The following is a 12,934-nucleotide window of genomic DNA, read 5'->3' on the forward strand; positions in this document are numbered from 1 at the left end:
TACACAGTGACTTTTTTGGTATAGGTGCAGTTGGGCGTTTGCCACGTGCTGTAGCATCCAGAGTTTTATTTCCTGGGGCTGCCTCCTTCACGGCAACTGCCGTGGGGCTTTAATGCTTCGGTGGCCCCTTTCATTAGCGTGGGGCTGGGTCTTTGTGGAGCTGCACTTAGTGAACCTATTAGATGGGGCTCGGGCAGGGGCAGAGCCTAATCAATAAACCAAGTGCCAGTTGGAGTTACTCTGCTCGTCAGGATGGCGCCTGCAGTTAGACAATGTCCAGGCAATTAGAGCACTTGTTTTGTTTCTCTTGTTATTAATTATCTACATTACAGCCACACCTGGAAGCTTCTGGGTGCTGCACAGCCACCTAAGACATTTTTTGCCCTGAGAAATTTAAGAAGATTGGGGGGGGGGGGCAAAGAAGGGAATAGCAGGGAACAGCATTTGCTGATCACCATCTGTCAGAACCCATGTCTAGGCAGGTGACGAAACAGAGATACCATCCAAGCTCTCTACCTGAGCTCATGGAGCTCTGAAGCCATCAACTGATAGAAAAATCCGCAGGCACGTTTGCGGCTCAGTTCTCCCTTGGTGGCTGGCATGGACAGAAAAAAAAAAAATCCTTTATTGGCTCAATAGGTGAGTCAAGCCAGGGCTCGTCCCTTTGACTGTGGGGGGATTCTGCTTGGAGTGGTCAGGGCGGCAGGAGGGACTCGGGAGGGTTTGAGCACGCACTTGTAGTTACCGGCTGCGGACCGGCAGGCTGTTGCTGCAAACCGCTCGGAGTTCGGCTCCGCACGCAGCTGGTACTGCTGGCTATTCCTGACACAGAAAGATGGGCAGCAAATAAATCACTCCATCGCTCCTGGAAGGATTTCACTGTCTCTTTACAGTTCAGTTCCCTTTGACTACATAGATCAGAGGCTGCAGGACTGCCAGTCATTTATTTCCAGAAGAGTTTGTGCCCAAGAACAGTTGCCATACAAGGAAGGTTTAGAGTGGTTTTCTTTCCTCTTGGACCTCCACAGACTGCTGGCAGCAAGCAGCCAGCCATTTGCTCTGGCTGAGACCGCCAGGCTGGCTCGATTTTATTCCAGAGAGCGCAGGGCAGAAGCAGGACGTGCGATTATCACCACTCCATCTTCTGCACTGAGAACTCTGCCACGGAACTGTGCTCTTTAATAGCAAACACGGTATGCTTTGGCCGGGAATGGCGCCAAACACCCAGACTCCCAGGATTTTTGTCCCAAACCAAAAACCGAGGACAATCTGCCTGACAGGAAAGCCAGGTTTGCCTTAAAACCACAACGTCCCCACAGCTTAGGATCACCCCTGTCCCCACAGAGCGTGCCGGCCGAGGGCAGAGCTCTGTGGGAGCACACCGGCCGATCAGCACTCCCCCCCCCGCCCCAACCCAGAGCTCCGTTCCCGGGCCGCCGGGCTCCCTGAGGAGCCCGCGGGACGCTGACAGACCCGTACCCCTTCCAGGTGCCGTTAGGGCCAGCCCTGTAACTGGTGAAGGCGGCTATAAAACCGGGGGGGGGGAACACCACCCGCCCCTCCATCCCCATCGCCTCAGGCCGGCCCGGGCAGCTCGCGCTGCCGCCTCCGCCCCGCGTCACGTGACCCCCCCCTTCCCGCCGCCGGCGACGGCTCTCGCGAGCGGTGGCGGCATCGCTGCGCGCCGGCGCTTGCGCGTCGACCCGGTGAGAAGGAGGAGGAGGGGGCGGCGGCGGCGGCGGTTCGCTGTGTCACGGCGCGGCCTGAGGGGACGGCGGAGCGCGGCCGGCCATGGAGTACCTCATCGGCATCCAGGGCCCCGACTACGTCCTGGTGGCCGCCGACACGGTGGCGGCCTCCAGCATTGTCCAGATGAAGCACGGTGAGAGGCGAGGCCCGCGCGGCGAGAGCGGCCCCGCCGCTGCTCCGGGTTGAGGGGGCCCGTTAGTTCTGCCCTCCCCGGGGCAGGCCCGGCGGGGAGCCTCGGCCGAGGCGGAGCGGCCCTGGGCGGGCAGGGTGCCCTTGGGCTCCAGTCATGAGCCAAGCGAGCAGGGGTGAGCTCCCTGTGCGGGGTTGGGCTGCGCTGAGGCTCTGGCTCTGACTGCGGCTGAGGAAAACCTGTTAAAATCGGCAGGTGTGGGGGGATGTTTCGGTGTAGGTTCTGTTCGTTGCAGGGGCTGCTGGCTGGTCTCTGTCACTCGGAGTGAGCCGAGGTCTCAAAGGGCCGGTTGCTCAGAGTGAAGTTTCCAAGCCTGAGCCAACATGACTGTACTGTCTTGGGTTGTCTTGTTAACTTACCGGTTCAGGTAAGCGTTGACTTGTTAACCCAAACCGCAATATGGATGTGTTAAAAAACCAGCACGGGGATAATGATGGGTGGGATTAAATGCTTGGTTGTGTCTAATTCACTGGTAAAGTGTAATTCGTGGAAGAAGGGAACTATTGGAAGTAAAAGCGTCAGTGAAATTCATAGCACAAGGCGTATGAGCCAAACTGTAACTTTTTTTGCTTTTTTTATGTGGTAAAACATCTGGGGGATTATCATGCCCTTGAAATTCTCTAAAATTAATTTTTCTGCCTACTGTTATACTAACCTAGACTGAAGCTTGCTTACAAGGTGTAGTGATCTTTTAAATCTAAATACCATGGTTTAGAAGTTTGGTTTTTTTAAGTTGTAGATTGTAGTATTGATAAATACCCCATAAAATCATGACTGCTCTATAGCTAGCAGTGCTTCTACCTGACATATTTCACTTCAGGTCTGTAAAAGTCAATTGGAGTAGTGTTAGAAAGATGGCTGTGAAAGGTGGCGGCACATACAAAATACAAATATAATGACTTTGAACAACATTTTGTAAGTTAAAGTTGGTTCCAAGTAGGTTTATTCACAAACTTTAAGGAAGATATACTTAGAACATAGCACTTACTTGTGTTGGGGGGGGAACCCCACAAATTTCAGGTATTTGTTTAGAATGTTGGCATTTACTAGTAATTGCTTTAATTTGTAAATAGATTGTAAGGGCTGATCAGTGTCAGTGGCCTTCCCTGAACTCTCAAGACATGCAGCTTCTGTGCAGCTGCTGGGTAATGTAATAACTCTTGAAATTGTATTAGAGGATTGTGACAGTTCATACCTGTCTTGCAGCAGAGATTATTCAGCAGCATTTAGTAAACTGAAAGTGAAGTTCAGAGGTGGAGGTCTAGTGTTGTTCTGTAGACCTACCTTCAGTATGGAGAAGTGGTCTTCCTTTCACATCACTAGCTACTTGAATTTTTCTGTCTTGTATATCTGAGTGCCAGTCTGCTCTAATTAGATGAGACTGCGATGTTAGAATGAGCACAGAATTGTTTTCAGTGTGGTCATCATGACAACTTGGATTCCCTCAAATACACACAGACAAGTTTTTTAAACTGCAGTTATGAGTAAGCATAGCTTACGGTTAATTTCTGTGCATGTCAGTGGGATGTTTTATAATTTATAGTCAATACTTAAATGTTTCTTTTTTTTTTGACAAAAAATAATGACAAGTAAAAACCTGTTTTTGAAGAAGTCTCACTTGCCTAAATTGCTAATTTTTTCAGATAGTGGTGGATATCAGGAAGAGGGGACCATTTGACAAGGAATTTGGTTCTGGATTTCCTAAGATTGCTTTTGCTCAATGTGTTGATATTTCAGCTTTATACTAAAGGATTTGCTTCTGATGCAGCATGTTTAGATAAAGTAGAATGGTCACTGAGCAAAATTCTTATTCCTGAACCCAAGAGGCACCACATAAAATGTTAAACATTGTCTGAATGCAATATTCTGTGTGAACTTTTAGTCTTTTGATGTAAGAAAGACCATGTATTTCTGAAATGCCTCCCTTCCTGAAGGAAGCACTTTGTGCATTTCAGCTTTGTTTCTCTTGGTGATGTGTTTAACAGGTCTTGTGTACTCTGCCACCAGCTGTGAGAACCTGAATGTTAGGGTTTGCTCAGGAAGGCTTTTTCAGTAGTGCTCCAGGTCATAATGTAGTTATCCAAGTCTCTTTCTTGCTTCTGAAAGAAATCATGATGCGTTCTGATATTGGCAAAATAATTTATTCATTCTTGTGACTATGGCTCTTAATGTTATTTTTCTTTGCCTAGACCATGACAAAATGTTTAAGATGAGTGAAAAGATCTTACTCCTGTGTGTTGGGGAGGCTGGAGACACTGTACAATTTGCAGAATACATCCAGAAAAATGTTCAGCTCTACAAAATGAGAAATGGTGAGTGAAGGAGAACAGTTACTCACTGAGGGTTTGGAAGCAGAGTTAATGATAGGTATAGTTCACAGTTCAATGTTGGTGGAAAGTGCTTTTCTCAAAGCTTCTCTAGCTTTAAGGATTTCTGCATTTTTAGTGTCAAGCGAAGGGGCAATGAAGGTAGGATGAAGAAACGGAGATTGGATTATATGGTATAAACCAAGAGGTTTATCCAAAGCCTAGCTAACCTATTTGTAATATAAATGACACAGTAGTGGGCTTGTTAGTAAAATATTTCTCTTAATATGCCCATTGCATGACAACTGTTACCAGTTTTCCTGATATACTGGACTGAAAAATTCAGGCTATGTGCCATAATATTTTAATTTCTTGAAGCTATATATTTTAATGGTCTATACAGATATGAGGTACCCGGATGTTGAGGGCCCTGTTTATGCTTGTAGCTTTTAGAATAAACTGGAATTAGACAAATGGCATAACATTTTGTCACTAAAGAATATCTTGTTATTTCAAAATAGAAATGGGAAGTCAGGAAGTGAAATGTGAATATGGATTTGTGCTGTTATCAAATACACACATTTCTTCTCCAGGTTATGAATTGTCTCCTACTGCAGCTGCAAACTTTACGCGACGAAACCTAGCTGACTACCTTCGGAGTCGAGTGAGTAATAGGTGAAAGATTTTGGCAAAGGCTTAAAGGGGAAAATTTCCATTTTCAAGTGATGGAGTCTGATGAAGAAGGTGGCAGCTTCTGTCTTTTAGTGATTAATTCACTTTGCTGAAAGAATGTTTTATTAAAGTATAACTTGATTTGCTTATTTAAAAAAAACTTATCACATCACTTATCAATAACTGATACAACTATAGTCTTAAAATTCCAGCCTTGGGCCCAATAAACATTTTGTCACAAGCACTGCAGACAGCTAAGTGAATTAAGCCTCTTTAACATCGAGATAAGGTTGTCAGTTTTCATGCAAATGCTCTGAATCCGTTTAATCTTCTTGGAAAATGATTTAATAGAGCAAAGCTGTTTGATGTACTTAGCAAAAAAAGTCCCTTTTGTAAACAGCAACATGAGGCTTTCAGTAAATATCAAATCCAAGTTGGAGCTGTATTTTCAAGTTACTAAACTACAATTACTGATTTTTGTTATGGTAATTTTTTCAAAGTATGAAAAGATGTTATGAAGGGGCAAACGGACTTTCAAAGATTCAAGGTTAGGAAGCATTTCATTAGCATTCTTCTCAACGTTCTATATGAAAGAAAACAAGAAGAAATAGGATGTTGAGAATGAAGTTGAACAACTGTCAGGGCTAGGGCATGGGATAAATTATGTTGCTGTTCTAACAGTATACTGCACAGGTCTGAAATGTTGTTTTACAGTAGCAAATAAAGGCCAGTATTAACATCAGAGCTCTGTTGTTGAGAATTATACATGTGTGGAGTGAGGCCCAGACCAGTCTTCAAGAACTCATCTGCAGGAACAACCTGAGATCATTGTTCTCATTTCTAACATGGATGACAGCTGAAGATAGCAAGTTGTCAAGTTACTAAAGTTAGAGCAAGTGAGTAGAATGCGGTGCAAGGTCCTGCCTCAGTCTTATACATGAAACACTGCTCTTCTGGTTTAAATGACTTCAGCCTACTACATGGATTAAGCATGGTTGGTAGATGATGGTTGGCAGTGATGCTGCTTGCTTTAGCTTTTGCTCAGATGTGATTTGAAAGGCCTGTGTGTGTTTTGTGGAACTCTGTGCAGTTTTTGAGGTTGATGTGAAGGAGTAAAGCTTCTTGGCCCAGATGGCTGTTGGCTGCCTGGTGCTGGTGGCTTGTCTCAAGGGCATCTGAACTGCACAGATGGTATAGGTGAGGCTGACACTGAATGTCCGGCCCTCTTAGGCAGAAGCAGCTATTTCTTACATACGATTTAAAGTACCTCTAACAGGAGTAATTTAACAGGCTTTTTGGTAAACTTGGCCAGCAGGATGTGGCACTGATGTGGCACTAGTGTCTTCCTCTGTGCCATGTCCCTTGAGGCCTGATCCTCCCTATGTCTCCCCTCCTTCCTGAGCCCATGCCTGTCTTCCAGCTCACCTGCTCCAGATGGGGAGCACAGTGGGGAGGACACTGGCAAAGGCAGATGTGTTTATTTACCGGAGACAAAATGTTGTGCTGTTGCAGATGGCAATGCCCTTGAGCAAGTGGTGCACTCTGACACTACTGTCACACTACAGTGATCTCTATACTGTAGGGAGAACTCTTTTTCTTTAAACATAGCACTTACTGATTTGTTTGTGGGATCTAGAATTTGATGATACAAACTTTGCCATCAGAATCTTTTTCCCCCTGAATTTTGTTACATTTTCATCATAATTTGTGGGATACCAGAAGGATTAACTGTAGCTCTCTGTATCTATTTAAATTGCATATAGGATTCCTGGAGGCTACTAATTTAATTATGTGGATGATAAAAATAAAAAATGAAAAGGTAAAACATGCCACTGCCTCCTGTTAGGAGCAGGAAAATAGCTTAGAAGTAAAAAGTTTGGTGGGGGAGAAGGTAGTTTGTTGCTCTATTGCCACTCGCTGTGTGAAGCTGTTTGTTATGGAAGGCTAGAAGGTATGTGAAGCGGAGTGGCTAACACTGAAACAGTAATTTTTCAGGCATTGTACTGTTGTTGTGGCCCAGCCCAAAACAGAGTTTGTTCTGTGTTGTTAATCATCATCTGGATTCCTCCCTCTGTTATCCAGTTTGATTTCATTTACGAACTTTGTGGCTCATGTAGTCCAAGTTCTTGATATCTTGGGGATGGCTGTCTTGTAAGGCAGTGCTTTGAAGTTGTTCTTTTGGTGGAAAGTTATCAAGTGTAATGACGATTTTAAAAAGTTGGGGTTTATACTCTGAAGCAGGGTCTGAGAAGAATCTTTGTTGGCTTCCATTTATCTGTTACAGTTGAGGCAAACCTACAAACTGCTTTGGAGCCAACTAGCTTTCACATAGGTCAGTGGTGCTGTAGTTCCTCTTCCACTGGTACCTACTCCAGCATCTCACTTGATTCACCTGCTGTGGGTTTAGTACATTTAACATACTACTGAGGTTTTGTGGTGGTGGGGAATAGGAAAAATAACTGTCTGCCCCTCCAAACGTGATGAAGTTCAGTTTCTTGTTGTGATGCTATGTTTAATTATAGGTGACAGGGTCTGGCCTGAGTCCAGAGGAAGACTGCCAGTTCCTCTCTCCTTGTCCACACTTGGCAGGATGCTTCCTCACGCCCACCTTTCTCCCCCTTGCTGTGACTTTGGCTTCCGCCAGATGTCACACCGCTGCTTGTCACCGCCCAGCCTCCCACTGCTGATCTTGTTGGTTTAGTCTATTTATCACAACTGTTCTCTTCAGCTGTAAATTCTGAAGAATTTCACACATCTCTTAATTGCTGTAGTTATTTTAAATCAAACAGCATGAAGTGTAAAGCTACTTGGGATGAGAAATACTGCCTCTAATAGGAAGGTTATGTCTGGAAAAAAATAAAAATCTAATCTATCCTGGAGTGTCAGTCATCCACCACACATCCATCACACCAATCTTCTAAAGAGTTTAGAACTGTTGGCAGGGATTTAGTTACAAAAGCCAAGGCTGCCTGTGGGATGGACAAGAGGATTGAGATGTACAAGGAATACCAGTCCCAGCATAGAGATGTTCATCCCAGTAGGAGAGCACTAAGAGGTGCTGTCTGCAGATTTGTAATCATGGAAGTAATAAATAGATTATATATGTTTTCTAATGTTTAAATCCTGCCTTTCTTGAATAACAGGAAGGCATGGAGGACACTTTATTTACATTTGAGTTTAAGAAGTTGTCTCTCAGACCATTAGCAGGAGAACTTGCAACTGAAAAACAGCTTACAGATTTGTTTAAGTCTGTATAACACCATTTATTTATGGTTGAGTATCTCACATATGCCAATGTTGGTAATTCAAAGTCACACAATAATTTGAGTGATCTTGTGTCATGGCTCTTAAACAGCAACTTGTGTGATGTTTCAGAATAAATAAATGATGAAATACAGACTAATTAAACGAATACAGCTGCATGGTAACTTGTTTCCAAATATTCTTGAATGCTTTGAAGATTAAATCACACAATTTACAGTGATATGTTTGATATATAACTGTAGCCTGCTTTATTCTCTCTTACTATCTGGTGAAAGTAAAAATATAGCATCCCATGATTTTTTGAGTGCAAATTCACTGTGCTTAGTATCAAAATGAACTTTTTCCTATGATAATGTTTTGGCTTTAGGGTGAAATTGTGTTTGCTTTCTAATCATGGTTAGTTGCATCATCATTTTTATCTTATTTTGTTGCTTTGTTGATCTAGGCTTTCCAGCATTTTAAGAGATATCCTGTTAGTATGATTAATTTAATAAGAAACATTATGTAAATATGAAAATACTGGAAGCTGTTTTAAAAAATATATACAATTCTAAAATTTTCTTCTGAGCCTACATTTAAAAATAATACAGTGCATGCATGTTTCATGATCTTATGAAGTACACATCTTGGGAGAAGATGTATAGAGACATCTGCTTTATTCATTATGGTGGAACACACTAAACCTAAAACATGAAGGAAACGGCTAAGGAATTGCTAAACATGCAAGTACAGCACAATAAAAAGGCATGGTTACATTAATGTGGTTACATGGTCTTTTTGGATAAGATGTAGGTGTTTCTCAGTCATATTTGATAGGCTCTTGCTGAAGTCATAAACAAGAATCGGAGAAGACAGCAGCTAAAGCAGACTAAATTTCTAGTTTAAGAAAACTGTTTCCAACCAAACAAGCTCCTGCTAACATGAAGTTGCAGTATCTTAGTAGTCAGTTTTGAATAGAAATAAACCAATTCCTTAGATCTTCTTCATTCACTTGGTCAAGTTAGCCTAATATTAAAGATTAAACTTGGTACGTGCCATAAAAATCTAACTGCCAATTAACAAGACAGCGTAACACTGTATAACTGTTTGTGCTGTATGGAAGCTTTCATATGTGCTGAAATAGTCTATGGTTAACAGTAGTGTGACTGAGAAAAGAGCACGCTAAATTAACAAAGAAGTTCTTATAAATTGCAAAATGTTCACATTGTGCTCACATGTTGACAGTAAAAATCCACAAGTTTTATGTTGAGATGAAAGCATCTGGTGTGAAAACATAATTAAAGTTTTCTTAAGTTTGAATGTGCCATGAAAGCTTTAAAAAAAAAACCACACTAGTTTTTAGGAGAGTCAGAGTTTTATGTTTTTATTTGCGTATGCATTCCATATCAAAAGACCTAATTGGTTTTAGATTGAGTTCCATAATCTCCTGCAGACAGTATTGATGTAGTTGCTAGTAGCATTTTATGGCAAAGAATTGTGAAACCAACTATGTTGCTATTCTGTAGGTGGCATGGGGAATTAAGATTCAAAGGTTTGGGTGTGGCTGCTTTAATGAAAACATCGTTTCTGTTTGTAGACCCCTTACCATGTCAACCTTCTCCTGGCTGGCTATGATGACCACGACGGTCCTGCCCTTTATTACATGGATTACCTTGCGGCTCTGGCTAAAGCTCCTTTTGCAGCACATGGATATGGTGCATTCCTTACCCTCAGCATCCTTGACCGCTATTACAAGCCAAGTAAGTGGAGTCTCTGGAGAAGAAAATTCTCCTGTTACCGATTAATAAATTAAAGGCTTAAGCTGAGAGATTGACATTTGCTGAGTCAGATGGTCCAGCACAATTGCTGTGATAATACAGATTTGAATTTAACTTTTTGTTAGAATAAATGTAGCTGTTAAAGATTGCCTTCTGTTTTTGCTGAAATGGTAATGTGAAACTAGTCAACTCCTTAAAGTGTTTTCCTGTTTGAAGCATAACAGACTGTAAGCAAAGGAAGTTTCAATTTATTCTAAAACATGACTAGACTTTCCTTGACCATTAGCTGCTAGTAGTCTGTTTTTAATAATAACGTTTTGATAACTTTATCTTCTGCTTGCTTGTCTGTTGGCTATGACGTACATTTTCCCAGAGTATCAATCTTCAGAGGGCAGTCCCAGATCCTATTGCTCCATATCTTGGATTGGATTTGTGATATATTAAAAACATACAACTGAAAAGATGTTTCTGGTAAAATTATCTTTAGTACTCTGAAGTGGTGATGCTGAAGATTGGTTGGTTTAGTTTAGTTTTATGCATGTGGTAGCCGTTGATCATAGTTCTTGTACATGTCTGTACCTGTCTAAAGTTTTAATTTTAGAATCATAATCCAGTTCTTACAATGCCAAGGAACAAACATGGCCCTATCCCCATTTTACAGATGAGGAAATGTACAAAGCTTGGGATATTGTTAATCTGACATCTTTGGCTTTAGCTACAAAACTACTTTACTCCTGTGTGCAAAGGTGTGTTTAATGTCATAGCAGAGATATTCGCTTAGTAATCTTTTCATCTATCTCCTGCAAGAAATGTAGATATAAACTGATGATTTTATTCCAATGGGACTTCTGCCTTGAACAGTGGATGCAGGTCTGGAACAAACTCTAGCAACAAGTTTTGTGAGATCAGAAGAGCTTAGTTGTTTTCCAGTCATGTCCCTTGAAAATTATACTGCTCCACTTTCACCATTCCTCGTGAAAAGAGAAAAATAGTGAGCTACAATACGTTGTCATGGCTTGTCATCCCTAGAGAGTGCTGGATTTTATCCTAATGTGTGAGAATACCAGGGGCATCACACACGTGCCTTTCCCATTATTAAAACTAATACCCAGCAGGGAACGTAGCACTAAAACCAATCTCCGCCTACTGTCACTGACTTGCAGCCGGCTGTGGACAGATGGAGCTGATTTAAAACTGTAATAAACTCAAGGAGAGAGAGACGGCTGGACTTCTCCAAAGCCCAGTCCCTGGCCATGGGAGGCAAAATTCCGTCATGCTTCCCATTCAGTGTAACAAATCGATTCTCAATGGCTTGTTGCAGCGTGAGTGCTTCGGTGCAGGGCGTCCTCAGTACATCTGGAAAGTGTTTTCTGTGAGCTGGGAAGGAGAGGTTTTGGTGCTCAGCTGAAAAGTTGTTTAAATTTAATAAAGTTTCTGTTGAGAGAGATGGCCTCTAATTAAATCAATCTGTGGATGTTTTCTCTTTCAGGTATCACACGTGAGGAAGCTGTGGAGCTCCTAAAAAAATGTCTAGAGGAGGTGAGTTGCCAAACTTGGGCCCTTATGATCTTGAGAAAGGAATGTTTGTTTGCATTCATTTGCTGATATTTTCCTGTTCCTCTTGATGCATTTTTTGGCTGTCTTTGCCAGAAGGGGTAATAAATGCACATTGACCAGATGTGGAATAGCTACTGAGGAAAAGGATTTGTGGGCGCTTGCGTTGTCTTAGCATGGTTCATGTCCTCCAGAACGTAAACTTGAAGTTTAATTGCTTTTCTGTACTTCTGCTTCTTCCATGCTTAGCATAATATTGATACAGACAGTCTTTGACTTTTTCCTTTTATGTTTCTTCTGAACATAATGCAAGCATCCTTCTGTTACTTGTATTACACTTAACTAGTATGTACTTCTAAGTGTACTTCTCTTCCAGCTTGTGAAGTGATATCTAACTGAGGTAAAGATTTGACCTTAAAAGTTCATGATCAATTTTAGCGTAAACATAACCTTTCAGACTCCAAGGCTTTTATTGTAGGAAAATATTCTTCATCCTTGTCTTTAAGAGATTGAATTGAATGTAACTGGGAAGAAACATCTGGGGAACATCAGGAAGAAGTACTCTAAAGAGGTTCTGTTTGAAGTATCTTTTTGATACATATACTTTGTGCCCTAAGTTGTAGCCCACTGTAGTCTTCCTGCTTGAATGTCTTCCTTGTTAACAGGCTTGTGCATTTTGCATCTCTAGCTTAGACTTGTCTAACATGGATGGTCTTATAACAGAGAACAAACTCACACTGATTGGTTCCTGAGCAGTGAAAAAACCACTCTAGTTCCTAATATTTCAGGTCACTAGAACCAGGACAGAAATTTTGATGTGCAACAGCATATCCCTTAAATTATGCTCTCCTCTTTTATTTAAGCTTTGAATGAATCTCATCTCTTTTGTCTTTGTCTTTTGTTGAACAGCTTCAGAAACGCTTCATCCTAAATCTGACTTCTTTCAATGCCCGGTTCATTGACAAAGATGGCATCCATGAAGTGGACAATATACCTCTTGCAAAAGCGATGTCCTAACCCCTGAGATCTTTCTTCAGCAGTCATCTTTTTTGTTCACTTCTGGGTTTTTTCTAGTCATTTGAAGCACACAAGTCATGTACTGCACTGGGAGATCGAATAAAGATTGACATTTATATAGCCAGTTTTATCTTTTTATTCCGTTGATCTTTCCTGAGAGTATTTAAGTGAATTGTTCAACGGTGAAGGTGAAACTTGATTTACTGTTAATGGATGTACATTCAAGTTACTTATCTTTCTTTCCTCTTCTGAGATTTATACACACATACACAAGTTTTTGTATGTGTGGGGAAAAACTGGTACTATATTTTCTAGATGACAATGTGCTGTCATCTACTGTCATAATTAAAGCTCAACAAACACTGGGCAAGTGTTTCATGCTAAACATACAGCATCTACTTTATTTTTCCAAAGATGTTACCACT

General features: G+C 41.8%; 1 protein-coding gene across 1 annotated transcript; it reads left to right on the forward strand.

The window, feature by feature from the left end:
- The first annotated feature begins 1,712 nt into the window (after positions 1–1,712).
- On the forward strand, positions 1,713–12,635 carry PSMB2 (proteasome (prosome, macropain) subunit, beta type, 2). The gene is made up of 6 exons (XM_010575987.1): positions 1,713–1,882; positions 4,129–4,251; positions 4,839–4,909; positions 9,758–9,920; positions 11,428–11,477; positions 12,402–12,635. The coding sequence occupies exons 1-6, from the start codon at positions 1,792–1,794 to the stop codon at positions 12,507–12,509; spliced, it is 606 nt and encodes a 201-aa protein (XP_010574289.1). The 5' UTR covers positions 1,713–1,791; the 3' UTR covers positions 12,510–12,635.
- Positions 12,636–12,934: the final 299 nt, after the last annotated feature.

The sequence above is a fragment of the Haliaeetus leucocephalus genome, unplaced genomic scaffold, assembly GCF_000737465.1.
Source record: "Haliaeetus leucocephalus isolate CR32 unplaced genomic scaffold, Haliaeetus_leucocephalus-4.0 Scaffold517, whole genome shotgun sequence".
Classification (NCBI taxonomy): domain Eukaryota; kingdom Metazoa; phylum Chordata; class Aves; order Accipitriformes; family Accipitridae; genus Haliaeetus; species Haliaeetus leucocephalus.

Excerpts from the sequence above, each read along its gene's own strand:
- PSMB2 (XM_010575987.1), top strand. The coding sequence starts at position 1,792 with ATGGAGTACCTCATCGGCATCCAGGGCCCCGACTACGTCCTGGTGGCC. Across the intron at positions 4,910-9,757 it reads CTGACTACCTTCGGAGTCGA|ACCCCTTACCATGTCAACCT; the intron begins GTGAGTAATAGG and ends TTCTGTTTGTAG. Across the intron at positions 9,921-11,427 it reads TGACCGCTATTACAAGCCAA|GTATCACACGTGAGGAAGCT; the intron begins GTAAGTGGAGTC and ends TTTCTCTTTCAG.